At 38.1% G+C, this 19,668-nt stretch overlaps 1 protein-coding gene across 1 annotated transcript; it reads left to right on the plus strand.

Moving 5' to 3' along the window:
* The first annotated feature begins 704 nt into the window (after positions 1–704).
* FBXO30 (F-box protein 30) lies at positions 705–17,492 on the plus strand. Its single transcript, XM_046004356.1, has 3 exons — positions 705–865; positions 9,211–11,266; positions 15,365–17,492. Exons 2-3 carry the CDS (start codon positions 9,227–9,229, stop codon positions 15,566–15,568), a joined length of 2,244 nt encoding a protein of 747 aa, XP_045860312.1. The 5' UTR covers positions 705–865; positions 9,211–9,226; the 3' UTR covers positions 15,569–17,492.
* Positions 17,493–19,668: the final 2,176 nt, after the last annotated feature.

Here is a 19,668-nt window from a genome sequence, read left to right on the forward strand (position 1 = left end):
AGCCCACGGGATGGACACTGGTGCATGGGTGAGCGTACGAGAGATAACCCTCACCCAAGATTCTGAATCTCTCTATCCCGCCTGGGCTCCAATAAAGCTTCACGATGCTTGAATCCTGGTAGGAGCACAATCCCGGGTAGGTCGAACCCTACAAAGGATACTAAGCTACAGAATTCTGGTGCACTGAGTTAGCAGGCAGGAAGGCCTGCGGCAGCGATCTTCAAAGATCTTCAAAGAGAGCTGCCCCGCTTCCTCCTAAGTATGACCTAATGGGAAGAGCACCGCAGGAGAATTAAGGGATTTGGCTGCTTACCCTATAATTTAGGGAGAGAAACACGCCAGTCTGCAAGGGCCTGTTTCCTCAATTCCAAAACTACGGGTCTAGGATTCCTTCCAAGGATACAAGATGCTGAAGTCCAACAAGATTTGGTAGCACTGTCAGGGAGGGCACGTGGATCCCAGTGAAATCCCCTCGCTGGACACGCGAAGCCCAGAACTCCCAGACCCCACCCTCCTGTTTCTCTTGCAGCATTCGCGGGCGGTGTGCGCGTCCCCGCCGAACTCAGCGTGCGCGTCCCCGCCGGGCCCGGCGTGCGCGCTGGGTCCAGTGGGCGGGGCCGGGCCGAGCTGGGCGGGGCCGAGCTGGGCGGGGAGGGGCGGGGCACGCGAGGAGGGCGGCCGCCGGGGGAGGAGGCCGAAGAGCTGGACTGGAGGAGAAAAGGCGGCGGCCCGGCGCGGTGAGAGGCCAGTAGGAGGCGGACCGCAACGGGGGTGTGGGACGCCGAGCGGCCGGGACCGCGCGGACCAGCCGAGCACGGCGTCCTCGGCAGCCAAGGCCTGGGCCGCGGTTCGGCCGCGCCGGGCGGTGAGTGTCGGGAGGCCGGCGGGGGAGGCCACCGCGGCGCGGAGTGCGCCGAGGACAGAGGCGGCGGCCGGGCGGTACGAGGCCTGCAGCCGGGGCGGCGGCGGCGGCCGTGGGTCCCGCGGGCCGGGCCTGGGCGGAGTAAATAAGCAGCGTCCGCGGCGGCGCTGCGGGTCCCGGGCCGGCCGTCCTGGCCGTCCTGGCGCGCGGAGAGGGCGTCCGCCGCGTGGGCGTCCGCGGCGGCGGTCCTGCCTGGCTCGCCGTGAAGGCGGCGGGCAAATGGCGACCCACAGCCGGGGACCGACCCCCGTGTCACCTGGCTTGCGTGTCTGTCTGTATGCGGGGGGTGGGGGGTGGGGAGGTGGTGGCTGAAGCGGGAGGTAAACTTGGAAAGCCCTGAGAACCTTGAAAACGCGGGTTCTGTTTCCTTTTGCCTTTTAAGAACTTGGGGGTGTTTGGGGACAGATGGGTTAAAGTCACATTGGGAGACATCCTCCGCTGTCTTCCCGGGATGAGTGAAGTTAGTAACTTTTCCATTCATGGTAGTGAGCGGATCTTCGTCTTCGCCTCAGTCCTTATTAAAGAGAAACTTCCTGATTTTCTAGATCTGAGAGGTATGGCCATTTCCAAGTTATTTGTGTCCTGTCCCGTGGAACACTGCTTGGCAGGGGGCCATGGAGTGCACGCTGAATTCAAAGTAATCTCCTTTGAGTGTGTTTGTAACGTGTGTCTGCGTGAGACTAGAGAGAGACTGGCAGAGCAGTGTGTTGTTTACCATGGTTCTGGTACTCCATTCCCCTCTCTTGTTTTTCTTTCTGAGCCGTGTCGCAAGTCCCAGATAAAAGATGTTTGGGAAGGAATTGACCTTTTATTCCGTAATTACTCTGTTGACTCTGATCCAAGATGAAGCTATTTATGGGCATTCTGATATCAGTGTAGATGAACTTAAAACTGTTTAAACACTTTAAACATAAAACTTCCCAAACGTTTTGAACTTTAAAATTCTTTCTTTTCTTTCTTTCGCTGCATTTTAATACTGTGTTGTATCCTTTAGAGACACAAGTTATGGAAACAGATTTTGCATTTGTTCATATTAAGGTTTTAGAAAGCACTCCAGTTTTCGACTCAGGAAGGGGGAAAGAATAGCATAAAATGTATGTTTAGGATTTTTCTGAGGGTTCAGTTTTTCCAATATGCAGTTTTGGCTGAATCACTGTTCTATATGCTTAGTCACTGTTTCTTACTCCAGAAGCTTAATTAGGGATAACGTGGTGTTTTGGTAACTTTTAAGTTGCCATTTCGTTCTTATCTAGTACTTTAATGCAGTGACATAAGCTTTTTTTTGTGATTCTGGAGATGGAGGTGGGTGGAGTTTTTTGAAGGTTATCAGAGAACTGAAGTTTCCGATGTAGGCAAACTTTTATACATTCCAAGTGTGCTGGGTATTTAATTTCAACCCAATATTTTGCCATCTCTAGCATTGGAGACTTCTAAAAAATACAAAGTCCTAATAAAATGTTTATTAAAGGGCAGTAATATTTTGAGATAATGTATATACTTAGGTACTTTGAGGTCACCACATAGGTGTTGGTTAATGTGTGTTTACTATTTGATATACTATATTACTGAAATGTGACTTTTAATGGGATAAGCCCTATGCTATTTTTGTATGATTTTGGACACATCTTTTAACTAAGTTTCTATGATTGTTTCATTAAAAGGACATTGTATTTGTAGAATTCTTTGACAAAGTCCTCAATCAAAAGGCTATATAAAATATTTAATTTAAAATTCAGTTTGATGAAATACGTGAGATTGGCATTGGGCTAATGCTTTTTACAGTGTAGGTAGTTAGATAGTTAAATCAGAAAAGCATACCTCAATCAAAACCCAGTCTCTGAAAATCCTTTACAGAAAGGGTATGTCTGTCTATTTATTGAGTGGATACTTTTTTTTTTAGCATTTTTTAAAAAAATTTATTTTTTTCAGCGTAACAGTTGAGTGGATACTTTTAACATAGGTTACTTCCTCATACAGTTGCTTTTTATAAGCTTTATAAGTCTAAATGACCTGATAGAAAAAATAATTTTACATAAAGTTTTGGTTATGTTAACATGGCTGTTGGGTAAAGTGAAGTACATCCCTTTTCTGAGGAATGCATTGTATTCCATTGGACACGCACGTAAAATATAACCCAACCTTTGTAGAGTTCTAAGTTGTTTTCACAGTAGAGTAATTGCCTCAAGGTCACAAAGCTGAGATTCCTTGGAAGCCCATTCCCCAATGCCATGCTGCCCATTTTAATAAGTTGTATACCACCATTTGGGTGGATTATTTTTATCTGAGAATCAGTGCAAACAGGTTCTGGTCTGAGTATTAAATATTTATATTATTTTAATTTCTTTTGTAAGTCTGTAATAATTTCATTTATTTAGTGGAGAACATTGCAAGTAGTTAGAACTTTCACTTTGGAATAAGTTACTCATGACCCTATTTAGAATTAGAAGATATATGTTTTGATTGTGTCATAGCTGGAAGGGTGAAAAAGTTGACAAAATTTTCCATTTAATTAGGACGTCATTCTATTAAAAAGTCAGAACTATAATTTAATAAAAAGAATGTATACAGTGTAACCCATTTAGCCATTTTAGACTCACCAGGAGGGCATGTGCTTTGAGTGGAGTTTAATGATAGTGGATTTTAGATCTTGCCTAGTCACCATGATGCACAGCACCCCCCTCCCCCCGCCCCTTTTAAACCAGTTAAGATGTCCAGCTGAGGTTTATTATGGTCTTTAAAACTGATTGCACTTGATGAACAAATCAGCTAGGAGGTGTTTGTATTTAATATTAATTATACAGTTAGTTGTATTACTCTGACTAGTACCTCCGACTATACAAAAAGGATGAGACTTGCTTAGAGGAGCTTATAACTGATTGCTAAATGTAAAATTTCAGTTATGGACTTACTTTTGTTAACTAATTGAACAAGTCTGTCTATAGGTCCATTTCATCCTCACATTGAAGCAACATTTTATTGTTTAAGTGCAATTGCGTTTCATCTAGTACTATATGAACTGCAGTATTAAGCAGTCGGCTGATACCACTTCCTTTTTTGAGCTTCTTTTCTTAGCCCAGTACCTACTCAGGCACATGCACATGTGTGGACACCTTCACCTCTGCTTTTCTTTTTGAAGCTGATGCCTTCTATAGTCAAGTAACCAGTAAGTAGAGTGCAGAGTTGACTAGGGAGTTAAAATAGTGGAGCAATATACTGGTAAATGTTTACTTCTGTTCCTTTTATGACTATTTTTTAAGATTTTAAAATAATGGAAGGTTGAAATTACCTGTCTCTGACTTATTTTCCCTTTGACTTGCTTTTTTCATGGACAATTTATCTTAACTCTCTATATAATGCTTGGAACATATAGACTTAGGTACTCAGCAAATGTTTGAACACTATTGACTTTTTTTATAGCTGGTACAATAAAGTAATTTTGACTCAGTCTGATTGTGTAATACTAGGTCTGTAAGGTTGTATTTTTTTCATGAAGTGTGTAGTTTTCTATGAAATCAAAAACCTCGTTTTGTTTTGGCATCCATTTAGCTGTTTCTTATAGTATATATCTTTCATTTATTCATATTTCTAAAATAAATGATGCTCCAGTTAGGCACAGTCTGAAATATAGGAAACACAAGAATGGATGGATGAGACAAGAGATGGCCCTGCCTCCTTCATGGAGCTTATAGTTTTCCTGTGGGGTTAGATACTAAAGGATAGTGATTTACTTAGAGTTGTGACTAGTATTACAAGGAAAAATCCAATGTGTAATGAGCACACACCATAATATGGGATCCATACCTTGCCTTTGGTATGTGGAAAGTAACATTTAAACTGAGACTTAAGGATTCTAGGCAGCAGTTGTGGGGAAGGGGTGCTTGTGTGTATGCATGTATCTTGCTAACAGAGGCACAGATAGCAGCAAGCTGTGTTGAGTGCTTTGGATGACTTGACCTAGCATTTTTAACATCATGCTAAGTTGCAGTGCTTCATTTATTTATCTCCTTAATTATTTTAATGAATCTGGAAAAATAAGGAAATGATTTTTTGAAGGCATTATTTTTGTGTATAGATATAACTTCAAATGACAAGGCCTCCTTTCACTGTATGAGAAAATGCCATGTCTTAAAACTATTTTTACGGATTGCTTGCCACAGAGTATGAGTTGGCCAAGAATTTCTATTGGAGAAAATTGAAACTATTGTAAAGCATTTAATCATTTACACATATTTTCTAGTATAATGAGACTTTTCCCAGTCATTCAACTTTAAGTGTGAATTATAAAGATGTTATTTGGAGTGTTAAGATTCTTTTTCAAGAGGGTTTAAGAAAACTTAATATTGAGGAGTGCTATAATTAAGTTTATCTTGAACTTGAAGCCTCAATTTTAGCAACATGTTTTCTAATGGGCCTGCTGTGTCACTGATAAATCAGGGATGATGTTTTCAAACCCGTTTCACAGGATTTATGAGCAATTGTGAAATACCTAATGGAGGTATATTTAATCTGGTAATGATCTTGATTAGAAAAAGGATGGATCTGGAAGTTTTAACTTCTGAAGCTGAGGATTCTATCCCGAGAATACTCTGGTTATTATCTAGTGCTTTTTCTTAACTTACTTCTTAATATATTTACTTGTAAAATGGAATTAAACTTGATTCCTGCTTTATATTGCTGTTTGGAGAATTGCTAAATTTATATTCTTGTTCTGTAAGTTTATACTATTATAAATGCAAATTATTTTAAAAATAGTTTTAAATACTGACATTCAAAGCAACGTTATGTGCTATTGTAATTACAAAGGACCAAAATGACTTTCTTGACCACAGGGGTGATTAAGTGTTGGAATAAACTACAAGCAAAGTTGTGTAACCTCCATTCCTCAAATAACATCTTAAAATTGGATCACCAGTTACTGAAGTGCTGCCTGTTTTCTTAAACTTTTATGAGTAAACATATCTTCTGTTGTCCATTGATCAGATATAGATTGAAGTCCCAGCTCTGCCTCTTAACTAGGGAGATGACCTTAGGGGAGTCCCTTAAGCCTGTCTGAACCTCAGTTTCCTAAGGGTTGTTAAAGAGGATTAAGGGACACTAAGTGAAATATGGTGTATGTAAGGAGAAGACTGGTACATAATTAGTGTGCTTTTTTCCTTCCTAAGTCTACTTCAGTAAATCAATATCATAGGCTCATTGCTGTGAATGCTTTTATTTTTATTTTTTTAAAACATTTTTCTTATTCCAAGGGGAGTATGTGGAACTATTTTGAAGCTTGAGAGGCCTCTGTGTCTTCCTTTCAAAGTTGTTACTCTTTTGCATTTAACTTCATTGTAGCAGTTGCTGTTTTAAACAGTTTGAGTTAAGTGATGTTTTTGAATGTGTTCTGCCTGGAATTGTCATGTGATGTGCACATAACATAAAGTGTTCCTGCAAGTTATGAGAGTAGTGGTTACTTCTTTGGAACTGCTTGTATTTTTAGGTTCTCTCTTAGTAATAGTCAAGTTTATAACCCTCATCATGTGAGATGAACTCCCTCTATTTGTTGCAAAATAAGAAAGCTTCCGCTGTTTTCACAATCTAAGCACTCAGTAAAATTTGTCTTAATTCTTACTAACATTGCTCTTTGAACATTAGCTAATTTACAAATGTTTCTCATCATTAGTCTGTCATTCTTCTATTATGACTCTTAGCGTGTCTGTGTTTAACTTACAGGTTCTGTCTTAACCTATAAAATTTATGGGGTAAACATTCAGAAGTATCTAATTCATAATTTGTAATTTTTTAAATATAATAAAAAATACAGTTTTTTGTTAAATGCATGCCCTGTTCACCCTGCCTCCTCCATGCCCCCTAGCATCAGTAAGTGCCATAATATCAACTCAGAACTTTTCTACTTAATCAGTAGAGATCTGTTAGTATGAGGCAAGCTTTTTTGTTATTGTTTGAGGAAAATCATCCTGGATTGGACAAAAACAAATAGCAATTTCGGGAGTAATTAGTTTACTTTAGCCACCTGAAACCCAGATAGCATGTATGGAAAAATATGCAGAGAGCTAGTAATCTTTTATGCACTGAAGTGAATAAAATAGGCTAAGAATCTACTTCTTCCCCAGAAAATTATTACCTATTACCTAATTACAGTGCAATTTAATTTGGGAAGTGTTAATATGAGTTACTTGTCCCATATCGGGGTAGAGACGTATAATAAGTAATTGACTTATGGGTAGAGATCTGAAGTCTGGGAGAGGGATCTGGGCAAGAGGTAAGTTTTCAGCATATGGGTGGTAATTGAAGCTTTTGAGAAATTGAGAGCACCCAGAGGGAATGAATAGAATGAGCAAGAAATGACATGATCCCTGGAGAAGAGGACTATTTTAGAAAATATTAAGGATTAGAAAAGATTAAGGAATAGCCAAAAATAAAAATAAATATCGTAGGCTCATTGCTGTGAATGCTTTTATTTTTATGTTTTTAAAACATTAAAAAAGGGGGAAAAAAAAAAGGTAGGGAGAAAACCAGGGAAATGTAACATCCTAAGGAAAGAAAAATAGTTCAAAAAGGAGAGCCTGGTCAACATAATGAGGTAAATGGTCAAGGAAGATGAAGTCTGGAAAAAAATGCCCTTTGAATTTAGCACCAAGGATCTCAGAGCAGTTTTAATGACTGTTGGTCACAAGAAAGCCAGATTAGAGGACTGAAGAGTATATGGGAGGCATGAAGCCTATTTGTTGTTGTTTTTTCATTTCTTTTTTTTTCTGGAAGCTTGAAAATTTGGAAATTTTAGGGAGAAGAGTAGCCCCATGCAGGGCTCGATCCCGGGACCCTAGGATCATGACCTGAGCCGAAGGCAGAGGCTTTAACCCACTGAGCCACCCAGGCGCCCCTATTATTTAGGTTTTTAAAGATGAAATAGTTTAAGTTTTTACTGCTCATAGGGACAAGCCAATAAAGTAGTTGAAGGTTTTAGACAAAGATACATTGAATAGGATTAATAATTATAATTAAATCAGTATATTGTGCTGATGCTTTCTCTATTTTTGTATAAAATTTTTCCTGATAAAAGGAAGGACCATTAGGTATCTGTAAATCCCTCCTGTTATTTTATAGATACTATTTCTCTGCTCAAATCTTTATTAAATTCCTGTTACTTAAAGTCTGAACTCATAAGAGTAGTATATAGCACAGTCCTCATGATTTATTTCTGTCATCCAGCCCCATCTCTCAGAGCTACCTAGCATTTCACCTTGTGATTCAGCAACACTAGGAAACTTGAGGTTCCCTGAACATGTTTTGCCACTTGTTTTTTTCCATTTACATGTGTTGTTACTTCAGCACTGAGTACTTCCTTTTCAATTCTTCCCTCCTATGCTTAAGATTTCCCGTCTTTGAAGACTACTGTGAATTCTTCTGTAGCCCCTCCCCATAGTGATGATTATCTTCTCTGTGTTACCATTTTACTTCTGTCAGATTGGTCACATAATAATGAGACATGATTTTTACTGTTGTATCTGCTCCTTCAGAGGAGATACCATGTCTGACTAATCTTTATATTGCCACACCAAACACAGTGCCTGGTACATAGTAGTTAAACAATAAATAGGTGTTGAATGAGTAAACGGAAGGTGTAGCCCTCAGAAGTAAGTGATTTGCCCATAGCCATGAACCCATGAACTGGAGCTGGAACTTAGATTTTCTGGGTAAATTCCATGTATGTTTTAATTAAGGCTTACCATGTTGATTTGTTGTAGAAGGTATTAAGGCATATGTAGAAGGAATTATCAATAGATGAAATCTTAAATGAATTCCTATAGTTAGAGGATATATAAAGAAAACTTATAATAGTTTTAGTTAAGTATATTCATGAAATTCAGATCATTCTCTCAGGAATATGATGATGTCAGTGTACTATGGGGTGCTTCAGAGTTAGTTTAGTTGAAACTAAAAAAGTAAAAGCTAAAGCATTCTTTGAAATCTAAAAGTCAAATATGCATTAATTTGTATTTAACATCAATTTATATACTACATAGTATACTAGAATTGAAGCATTATATTTTGAAACATTTAGCCTCTTAGGCATATTATTATATGTAAAAAATGAACTTTTGCATTGTTATTTGAAATGAGTGCTTAAGTTGTTTCAAAATGAATTGATTATACGTAAAATAAACTTGTTAAGTATGCTTATTTTACATATATTTCTTTATGACTTGATTTTTGTTATTCAACAATTTTTAAAAATCAACCACTTTTTGCCTAACTTCTTTTCTTTTTCCCATCTCAACAACTAGAGCTGGACTGGCCATTATGGAGGAGGAGCTGCAGCACTCGCACTGTGTGAATTGTGTCAGTAGACGGTGTATGATCAGACCAGAGCCTGGGATTTCCTGTGACTTGATTGGTTGTCCGTTGGTGTGTGGAGCAGTTTTCCATTCTTGTAAAGCTGATGAACATCGACTTTTATGTCCATTTGAACGAGTGCCTTGCTTAAATAGTGACTTCGGATGTCCATTTACAATGGCTCGAAATAAAGTTGCTGAACATCTAGAAATGTGTCCTGCAAGTGTGGTGTGCTGTACTATGGAGTGGAACCGATGGCCAGTTAGTTATGCAGATCGGAAATCGTATGAAAATCTAAGCAGAGATGTTGATGAAGTGGCACAATTAGATATGGCCTTGGCCCTTCAAGACCAAAGGATGCTCTTAGAATCTCTCAAAGTAGCCACCATGATGTCAAAAGCGACTGATAAAGTATCAGAATCTAGAGAACAAATCTCAGTTAAATCAAGTGTCCCAGAAATACCACATACTAATGGTTTGGTGTCTGTCGATGAAGAATCTTATGGTGCACTTTATCAAGCTACTGTAGAAACAACCAGAAGTTTGGCTGCTGCTTTAGATATCCTGAATACTGCCACAAGAGACATTGGCATGTTGAGTACAAGTCTTTGTTCTTCCCCAAATGACATGAGTGAAGAGCAAGATCCCAGAGGAAGCTTGCAGAATAGACACTTAAAAGACCAGGACCATTTTTATGAGGATGAGATAGGAGCAGTAGGTGGAATTGACCATAATGACACAAGTCTGAATGTCCAGTCTGAACAAAATGGTTCAAGTGATTTATTGTGTGACCCGAATAGCAGTTCTTATGCCACTTCTGCTCTTTGTAATGGCTTTTCTTTGGAAAATATATGTACGCAGGCCATAGACCAAAATCAGAAATTACATGGTGATTCAAAACAAAGTAACTTAACAAATGGAGAATGTATCGCATCAGATGGCACTTCACAACCTTCCAGTTCACTTTCCGTAGCAGCACAACTTAGGGAAGTAATACCATCTGGTGCTTTGCCTAATGGCACAGTTCAGCATATCCTCATGCCAGATGATGAGGATGAAGGAGCATTGTGTTGGAGAAAAGTAGACTTAGGGGACTTGAGGAATGTGGATGTCTTATCTTTCAGTCATCCTCCTTCATTCAAATTTCTTTCTAACTCATGTTGGTCTAAACCAAAAGAAGATAAAGCAGTAGATACATCAGATTTGGAAGTTGCAGAAGATCCAATGGGCCTCCAAGGAATAGACCTAATCACAGCAGCATTGCTGTTTTGTCTAGGAGATTCTCCAGGTGGGAGGGGTATATCTGATAGTCGCATGGTTGATGTTTATCACGTTGACTTTGGGACTCAGACTTTTTCGCTTCCATCTGCAATATTAGCTACAAATACAATGGTTGGGGAAATAGCTTCAGCATCAGCTTGTGATCATGCCAACCCACAGCTTTCAAATCCAAGTCCTTTTCAGACTCTTGGGCTGGATTTAGTATTGGAATGTGTTGCTAGGTACCAACCCAAGCAGCGTTCAATGTTTACATTTGTTTGTGGACAATTATTTAGAAGAAAAGAATTTTCTTCACATTTTAAGAACGTGCATGGTGACATTCATGCTGGACTCAATGGCTGGATGGAACAGAGGTGTCCTTTAGCATATTATGGTTGTACCTATTCTCAGCGTAGATTTTGTCCATCAACACAAGGAGCAAAGATTATACATGACCGCCACTTGAGGTCATTTGGAGTTCAGCCATGTGTATCTACAATATTAGTAGAGCCTGCTAGAAACTGTGTGTTGGGATTGCATAGTGACCATCTAAGTAGTCTTCCTTTTGAGGTCCTACAACATATTGCAGGATTTCTAGATGGCTTCAGTTTATGCCAGCTCTCATGTGTATCCAGGTTAATGAGGGATGTGTGTGGCAGCCTGCTTCAGTCTCGTGGAATGGTCATACTGCAGTGGGGAAAAAGGAAGTATCCAGAAGGAAATTCATCATGGCAAATAAAAGAAAAGGTTAGTTTAATCTTAACCATATCACCCCCATATTTGACATATAGTAGACACTTAATGTTGTAGAATCAGTAAAATTAAGACCTTGTTGCAAAATTGATCGCCCTTAAAACCTACACTTTAATCTGACAGACATTTTTAAAAATAATGATTAATGAAAAACTGGGTTAGAGTAGTTTGTCATAATTATGTATTTATTGCAGACATCCTAACACTAGGTTCTAATCTAATATGGCTGCAGCCACTTCTGTTTTTTTCATACTGTTTTTCTATACTCAGTTCTTCTATAACAGTTCCTTTTGAGTCCATGTTAACCATCTTCCAGTTTGAGCTCCATCTGAGATGTTTTCATCATAGGACAATGGAGGAAGCAAGGAGAAGGTTTTCTGCTGCTTACAATTGGCAGTTTCTCTTAGAAATTTGCAGCTCTTAGAAATTGGCAGCTTTCTTAGAACTTAGTTATTTCAGGTAGAACTTAAACAGGGAGATAGAATAGTTATAACTGCTGCTACTAGTAAGTGAGCAGTGGAGTATTTGGAGACTAGAAAACATGATGGATGTGGATATGTGTTAGGTTGAAGTGAGGAAAGAATAGGATACTTGGATTTGATATTGGGGGGGGCTCTAGGTTAGAATGGTACAAGAGAGTGTTGCATATTGGAGGCTTGAACTGGAGATTTAGGCAGATCTGGGAGCAAGTCTTATGTCCACCATTTTACTTTTGTGAAAATCCACTTTTGCACTTATTATTATTATTATTATTAGTAGTAGTGGTATCATATTTATAAATAATCTCTACACCCAGCATGGGGCTCAAACTCACAATCCTGAGATCAAAATTTGCATGCTTTACTGACTGAGCTTGCCAGGCACCCTTGCTTTTGCCCACCTTATGTTTGAGGCACTGTCTAGTAGAAACTAGAAGACACTATAAATATCTTTTATTTCAGGAGTTTTTAATATTAGAACATTTATAATATGACATTTTGCATTTTATAAAGTAGAAAAAATTTGGTAAATTTCACCTTGATTGCACAAGGTTCATATTTCTGGATACTTTGTTCTTATCACTCTTAGATTTTCTCTGACTTTTATTCACTGCTCCAGTTCTTCAGAATTCTACATTTTCTGTGTTCTTCTGAAGCTTTCACCAACAAATTAATACCCTATTTATTTTATGATTTTTTTTTTCCAAATAGGAATTTCGGTGTTTCATACTTTCGTACTTGTTGTGTATATTTATATACATATACATACATATATGTGTATGTATACACATACAGAGGACTTGGTGTCTTTCTTCATTTGGGATGGGATACTCTGAGCATAGTATTATTTTTGTCCTTGTCCGCTAGTATTGACCTGTGGGGTGAAATGTTTTCTGGAGATTCTATTTCTGCAGAAAATCTCATCTACTCTTGAAGTTTAAATTGCCATCATTTATACATGTTACTTACACATCTATATCCTGGCCACTTTCTCCTGAATTCTGGAGGATTGTATATAAGTATCTGCTCTTGATTATCTCACTCAGCATGTCCAACCCACTTCACATCTTTATCCCCCCCTTTTTCTTTTAAGGTTTATTGATTTATTTTAGAGAGCTTACATGCACAGTAGAGAGGGGCAGGGGGAGAGAGAGAGAGAGGACTGGGTGTGGAGCCTGTTGTAGAGCTCAGTCTCACCACATTGAGATGACCTGAGCCAAAATCAAGAGTCAGATGGTCAACTGACTGAGCCACCCAGGTGCCTCTCTATCCCTCTTTATCTCAGCAAGTGGTGGGGTGCCTGGGTGGCTCAGTCAGTTAAGAGTCTTGGCTCAGGTCATGATCTCTGGATCCTGGGATTAAGCCCTGCATCAGATGTGTCAGACTTCCTGCTCAACGGGAGTCTGCTTCTCTCATTCTTTCTCTCTGTCTCCCCTCCTCTGCTGCTACCCACTGCTCATTTCTCTCTGTCCCTCTCTCAAATAAACAAAATCTTAAAAAGAGAAAAAAAGCTGGGAAAAAGCTTGATTAAAAAAAAAAAAATCTCAGCAAGTGGCATTATCTATCAAATTGTCTAAACTAAGAATTTGGGAATTAGGGTTGACTTCTTTTTTTTCCCCCTTTATTTTCATATCTAGATCTTCTTCAGGAGAGCCTTCTAGAACCCCACCCTGAAGCTTTCAGGGAGGTGTACGGCTCTGGTTCGTGTGGTGCCCTATTCTCTTCCCCTACTCTGTATACCCCTACTAGAGTACTCTCCATGCTGTTTGTAATTCACTTATGAATTACCGGTTTTGTTAGACTGTAAGTTCCTTGAAAAGTGAGACTCTCTGGGAACCAAAATAGCCACTGCCTAGAACAGCACTGCCATATAGTGGGCACTAAGTAAGTACTTGAGGAATACTTCTGAAAGAAAAATTGGCCCATTAATAAGAAGCCTTGCATCAGGAGATGGGAATCCTCCATTTTTTTCTGAGTTTGTTTCACCAGACTCTTGTGGAAATTGGGAGGCCATCTGTCACCATGGAATCGCTCATGAATTTTTTTCTGCTGAGGCTTAATAGAACTCCTCATTCTTCCTATAGTTTCATAGGTATAGGGATTGTAAGGGAAGCTAGCAATATTTGTAATCTGTTGGTAGCTACTCTCTAGACCTTCATGGACTTCTGAGAAAGAACTCCACAGGAGGCGTAATTGATGGATAACCCTAAGGAATATAGGGAGTAAGTACCCTTTGTGTGGAACAGTGGTGATATCGCCCGCTGAAAAATAAAAGTGTTCCCACAGAGTTCAAAGACATCTAGTCACCTTGGAAGGCATTGCCCTCCTTTCCTGAGAAGCTCTGAGTGCTGAGGGCTTTCCTCAAATTCACAGCCACTTTCTAGAGTATCTGCTGTTTACTGTGCATTTAGTGTGCTCTAACATTTCCTTGTTGATGAGCTTAGCTAGGATGCCTAGGCCTGATCTATCCCATTCATACTTGTTACTTGTGTCTGTCCTCCATTCATGCTTATTTCCTGTGTTCAGATAGCTTTATATTTAGAATTGTAAAGATGAGAAGGGGCCACAGCTGTCATTGCTGAACTAATAAGATGACATTGTTTCAAGGCTTGGAGCTGCTGAGTGGGTAAACGGGGAAGTAGCTCATATTTTTACCAACAGACACATGAATAGGGACAGCAGGTGAATTTTTGCCTAGAAATGCATTTTACAATGATTTAGAATTAAATACGATTCATTTTACAAAAGTGTTCTATGTAAATTTTCGGAAACATTTTGAATAAATTGAGTACCTGTATTCATGAATATTACTAAGTACCTTTGGTACTTATAAATAGTGGAATGATAAGGTACCTTGGTATAGTATTAGTGTATTTTTAAAAAAGATTTTACTTACTTGTTTGAGAGAGAGAGCGAGCCCTGGGGGGTGGGGCGGGGGAGTGAGGGAGTCATGTGAGTAGGGGGAGGGGCAAAGGGAGAGGGAGAAACAGAAACAGTCTGTGCTGAGCAGGAGCCCAATGCAGGGCTTGATCCCAGGACCCGGAGATCATGACCTGAGCCGAAAGCAGATGTTCAACTGACTGAGGCACCCAGGCATCCCTACAAGGTTATGATTTTTAAAGACTTGCTTAGGAGCAACTAGATGGCTCAGTTAGTTAAGCGTTTGACTTTGGCTCAGTTCTGGAATCGAGGTCTATACCGGGATCTGCGTGCTCAGCTGGGGAATCTTCTTGAGAGTGTCTCTCCCTCTCCCTCTACTCACATACTGTCTCTCTCTTTCTCTTCTCAAATAAATGAATAAAATCTTTTAAAAAATTGCTTAATAAGCCAAGTTGGATATAGTTTTTAATGTTGAGTTTTGCTTTTTATTTCTTTCTTTTTGGTTACTGCATTTATTGAAGTTATTAATGTCATAGAAGTGATTATCCTGCAAGTGTTTGATAAACAGATCTGCCTCCAAATGGATTTACTCCTTTTCAGTTTTGTAGCTAACTGCTTGGAACTTTATATTGGATATTTCTCAAACAGTAGAAATGTTTGCAGTTGGAGTAAGAAGTGTATTTTGATTCTTATAAATTGATTTGTTTAAATCTGAAGTAGAATTTTCTTTTAGGTATGGCGATTCAGTACTGCATTTTGTTCTGTTAATGAATGGAAATTTGCTGACATCCTAAGCATGGCTGACCACTTGAAGAAATGCAGTTACAATATTGTAGAGAAACGGGAGGAAGCAATCCCATTGCCGTGTATGTGTGTGACACGAGAACTCACTAAAGAGGGACGTTCACTTCGCTCAGTTTTAAAACCTGTACTTTAAAAACTGTAACTCCACTTGTGCATACATGCAAACACCTAGTATAATTTCTTTGTAATATGTGACACTTTATTAATGTATTAAAGATTACAACTAGCTAAATTTATTGCCACTATGTATATAATGTTTTGAAGTGACATATATTTTTATAAAGTACTGTTTAGTTGGAAACAAGTTGCCTTAATGTTTGAAATGTGTGAAATTTTTGGAACTTGCTGGACAGGGTGATTTTAATTTTTAGCTGCATAATTTCCAGAATTAGTATTTTTAATGGTGTGCATATTTTGGTTTTTGAATCTTTTGTTTCTTAAACTAACAAGATCCTGACCAAACATTTGTCCCTCATGTTTTCTGTGGGTTATAACCCACACATTCAGAAAGCAAAACTTAGATTCAAATTTTTTCAGCATAGGTTTTTCAGATAAGATATTCAATTGCTTAAGAACTGCCCTAAGATCATTATAAGATTTTTATTTTCTAGTGCTCCCCGTATATGATTGTGGATACCTAGATGATCTTTAATATGTATTTATGTAATATTTTAAATCATGAGTAATGTTTGGTAGTACATTTATCATGTTTTAAAAATACCCACAAAAGTGTTTTCACCTTATGTATTTGCAACTCTCATTCAGAGAGTGACCATGTGCAACTTCCTTTTTTCTTAGATGCCACATCCAAAGACTCACAGCAGTGTGTTTTATGACAGGTTAAAGTGAAAACTGACAAAAAGCCTGTGAATTTATTATAATTTGAAACTGTTCATGTTATGATATATTTGCAAGGTTTTTGATATTTGGAAAGAAAGAAATATACCTCATTTAAAGTTCAGATTGGGCATATTGTGTGAATAAATTTCAAATATTTAGAATGCAAGGGGCTTTCTTTCCTAAGTATTTAGAATTTTTGCCTTTTTATGTCTATAAAAATCACAACTATATTGTTTTAAGATGTTTAAGAATGTGAAATTTGGTATCTTTGTTAGATGACAGTCATGAAATAGAAAAACCTGTCTTGGTTGACAATCTCCTTAAAACATTTCCAGGTTTATTTCCCTTAGACTTCTCTACCAAGAGAGTAAGAATTGCATCTTTGTGTAAAGATCAAGATATAAGGGAAAAATATTCAAAGTCCTATTCTTGAAGTATTCTATTATAGTTTTCAAATTGATTTACACTATTATTAACCTGATGTGGTCAGTTAAAAAAATGAATATATCAGCTATTTAGAAATAAATTGCAAAGATGGGGAACACTTAAATAATTTGTTTTAAGTAACTTCTGGTATTTGGTAGTCTGAAATGGTGACAAGTTACCTTGCTATAAATTATCAAACTTCTAGTGTGTCTTCTCTTCCTACATTGGTCCCTGAGAATGCTTTTTGTTAACTAGGGTAATAATACTATGGCAGTCAGATTGGGCAGAGGTGTTCCTTGGGCAATAGAAGGGAACTCTGATTTGCTTTTGATTTCTTTTGTTGGATCAAGCCCTTATTATAGTTGAAAATATAGCATTAAAAACTAATCAATTGTTTTGCCTCTCCTATCATTTCAGTTACTAGGATAATTATTTCTCAGTGCTGAAACTTGGAACTGTGAGGTTGAATTATATAAATAATCTATTTCTGAAAAAGTCAAATAAGATCAAATACTGTAAAATATAACTGCCTTTTAAAGTTTTGCTGAAGAATGTGTCTGGTTAGGATAGCACAAACATTAACTTTGTTTTATGGTCGTGCTTCTTTGGTTTTTAAGTTCAGACTTCTTGTTTCTACACTGGATCATGATATATTTAACAGTTTTCCACCTTATATTTCTTTTACACATCTTTGGCTGTTTTCTTTTTTGTTTGTTGTGCCACCATACAATTTTGTTAAAATGTTTTCTTTGTGCAACATTTGTTCAAATTCTAATAAAATTAATATTTTCTCTTTATGTGGCTCAGTAACTTTAAAGGAAAAACTTTCATATAAATAAAAATTTAATACTTGTTTGACAGATCCCACACACAGTTTTTCTAAGTAAATTTTGTGCATGTAATTGGAGTTGTTTGTTGATTATCATTGCTCACCCATGTTTTACTGGTGAGCATTCATTTTTTTTTTTTAAATATGGAAAACTCATTAGTTACCTTTCTGTGCCCCTTTAGTGTTTTCCTGAAAGTCATCCCTTCTAGGGTATTGAAAGACTGACAAGTTTTTGGCAATATTGTTTTTCTAAAACTTGTAATGGGAACAATCTATCTAGCCTTTTTTTTTTTTTTTTTTTTTTAAGATTTTATTTATTTGGCAGAGAGAGATCCCTAGTAGGCAGAAGAAAGGGCAGGCAGAGAGAGAGGAGGAGAAGGAGGCTCTCTGCTGAGCAGAGAGCCCGATGCAGGGCTCAATCCCAGGACCCTGAGATCTTGACCTGAAGGCAGAGGCTTTAATCCACTGAGCCACCCAGGCGCCCCTCTAGCCTTTTAAGTGTGAAAAGGTTTGTATGTCAATTAAGTTAATTGTCATTTGAGAGGTCTTTGTTGATTTGTTAGTTGTTTTGTTTTAAGATTTTATTTATTCATTTGAGAGAGCACAGAGGGAGAGTGAGAAGGAGAAGCCTACTCCCTACTGAGCAGAGAACCTTCTGCAGGGCTTGATCCCAAGACCCTGGCTCAACAAACTGAGCCACCCAGGTGCCCCATGATCTCTTAGTTTTTTTCTAACCAGCAAGATAAAGGGCAAGTATTAGGATGGAAGACAGTGTCTGTATTCACTTTTATCTGCTGTCTCCTTTGCCAGAACCGCATGTCTTTCTCTCTTGAGAGTGGACTCTTGCCTATTCGCTCTCTCCCTCTCCCTCTTTTTCTCTCTCTCCCTCTCTTTTCATTAATTTAATAACTACAGTCTCCAGTGTCACCTTTTATATAATTTTCTCTCTTCTTTTCCCCTCTCTTCGTCTCTCTCTGCAATTGCCTTTTGAGACTCACAGATCCCTTACAGTAGCGGTTCCCAGAATGTGGTCCCTGAGCCAGTAGCATCAGCATCACCAGGGAATTTGTTAGAAATGCAGATTCTTGGGTCTCTCTGTAGACTTAACCAGAAATTTGGGTGGAAAACAGCAATCAGCTTTAACAAAGGCCTTCAGGGGATTCTGATGCACAGTGAAGTGTGAGAATTTAGAGAAGAGCCTAGGACATGCCAGTCCTCCTGAATGATGTGGTATTGGGGTGGGTATGTTTGTGTATATATACACATGTATATTACAAAATTAAGAGTAGTGGTAATTTATGAATGGTTATGATGTATGTTGTCTCAGTCCTACAGCTATATGAGAAAATACATTGGGTACCATGGTGGCTGGACATTTTTTTAAAAACTAGTATTTACTAGTATTTAAAATTTACTGTTATTACTAGTATTTCACTTGTATTTCTTCTTCTGTACTTCTGTTCAAAGTAAATTTCAGTGCAACTTATAGTTCATTAGCATTAAGCTTTAGATAGCCGTCATTCTCACTCTTGTTGAATGGTTGTAGAGTCGTGTGAACATATAGATTTCTAGGATAAAAAGAGTAGAAGTACACAAATACTGGGTTAAATCCTACAAAAGCATTTGTAAGAATCCTTCCAACTCAACCTAAAGGTTGAGTTTCTGGCTTATCAGAAGTATATGAGTATATAATCTGTTTTGGTCTTTGACCCTGTGCTGCATATCCTATCAATATAGTTGCTATTATTAACTATCCCCTGAGAACGGATATTGGGATCTTAGCAACTTTGAAGATAATGAAATTTTCAATAAAACATACATATCCCTTGAAAATATGGTAGCTTATATTACTATATTGATAACATATTGTTAACCTCTAGCAATCTAAATGTAGTTTTTGGCATTTAGAACCAAAATAGATTTCTTCATACATTGCATCCCAACTAAAGACATAGGATTTATTAATTTTAAATTTTTCCTAAGGAATAGTTATGCAAACATTAAAAAATGTGTTTCATGCATGTCACACCATATTAGAATATGATGTGTTCTAGGACCTCCAGAGACGGATGTTCAGAATTGCAGTAGAAGAAAACAATTGGCCCTCATTCTCTCAGTAGACTGGATGAAGTCTTCTG

The sequence above is a fragment of the Meles meles genome, chromosome 5, assembly GCF_922984935.1.
Source record: "Meles meles chromosome 5, mMelMel3.1 paternal haplotype, whole genome shotgun sequence".
NCBI lineage: Eukaryota > Metazoa > Chordata > Mammalia > Carnivora > Mustelidae > Meles > Meles meles.

Coding starts and splice junctions, on each gene's coding strand:
- FBXO30 (XM_046004356.1), top strand. CDS start 9,227: ATGGAGGAGGAGCTGCAGCACTCGCACTGTGTGAATTGTGTCAGTAGA. Junction 11,267..15,364: donor CATGGCAAATAAAAGAAAAG/GTTAGTTTAATC, acceptor ATTTTCTTTTAG/GTATGGCGATTCAGTACTGC.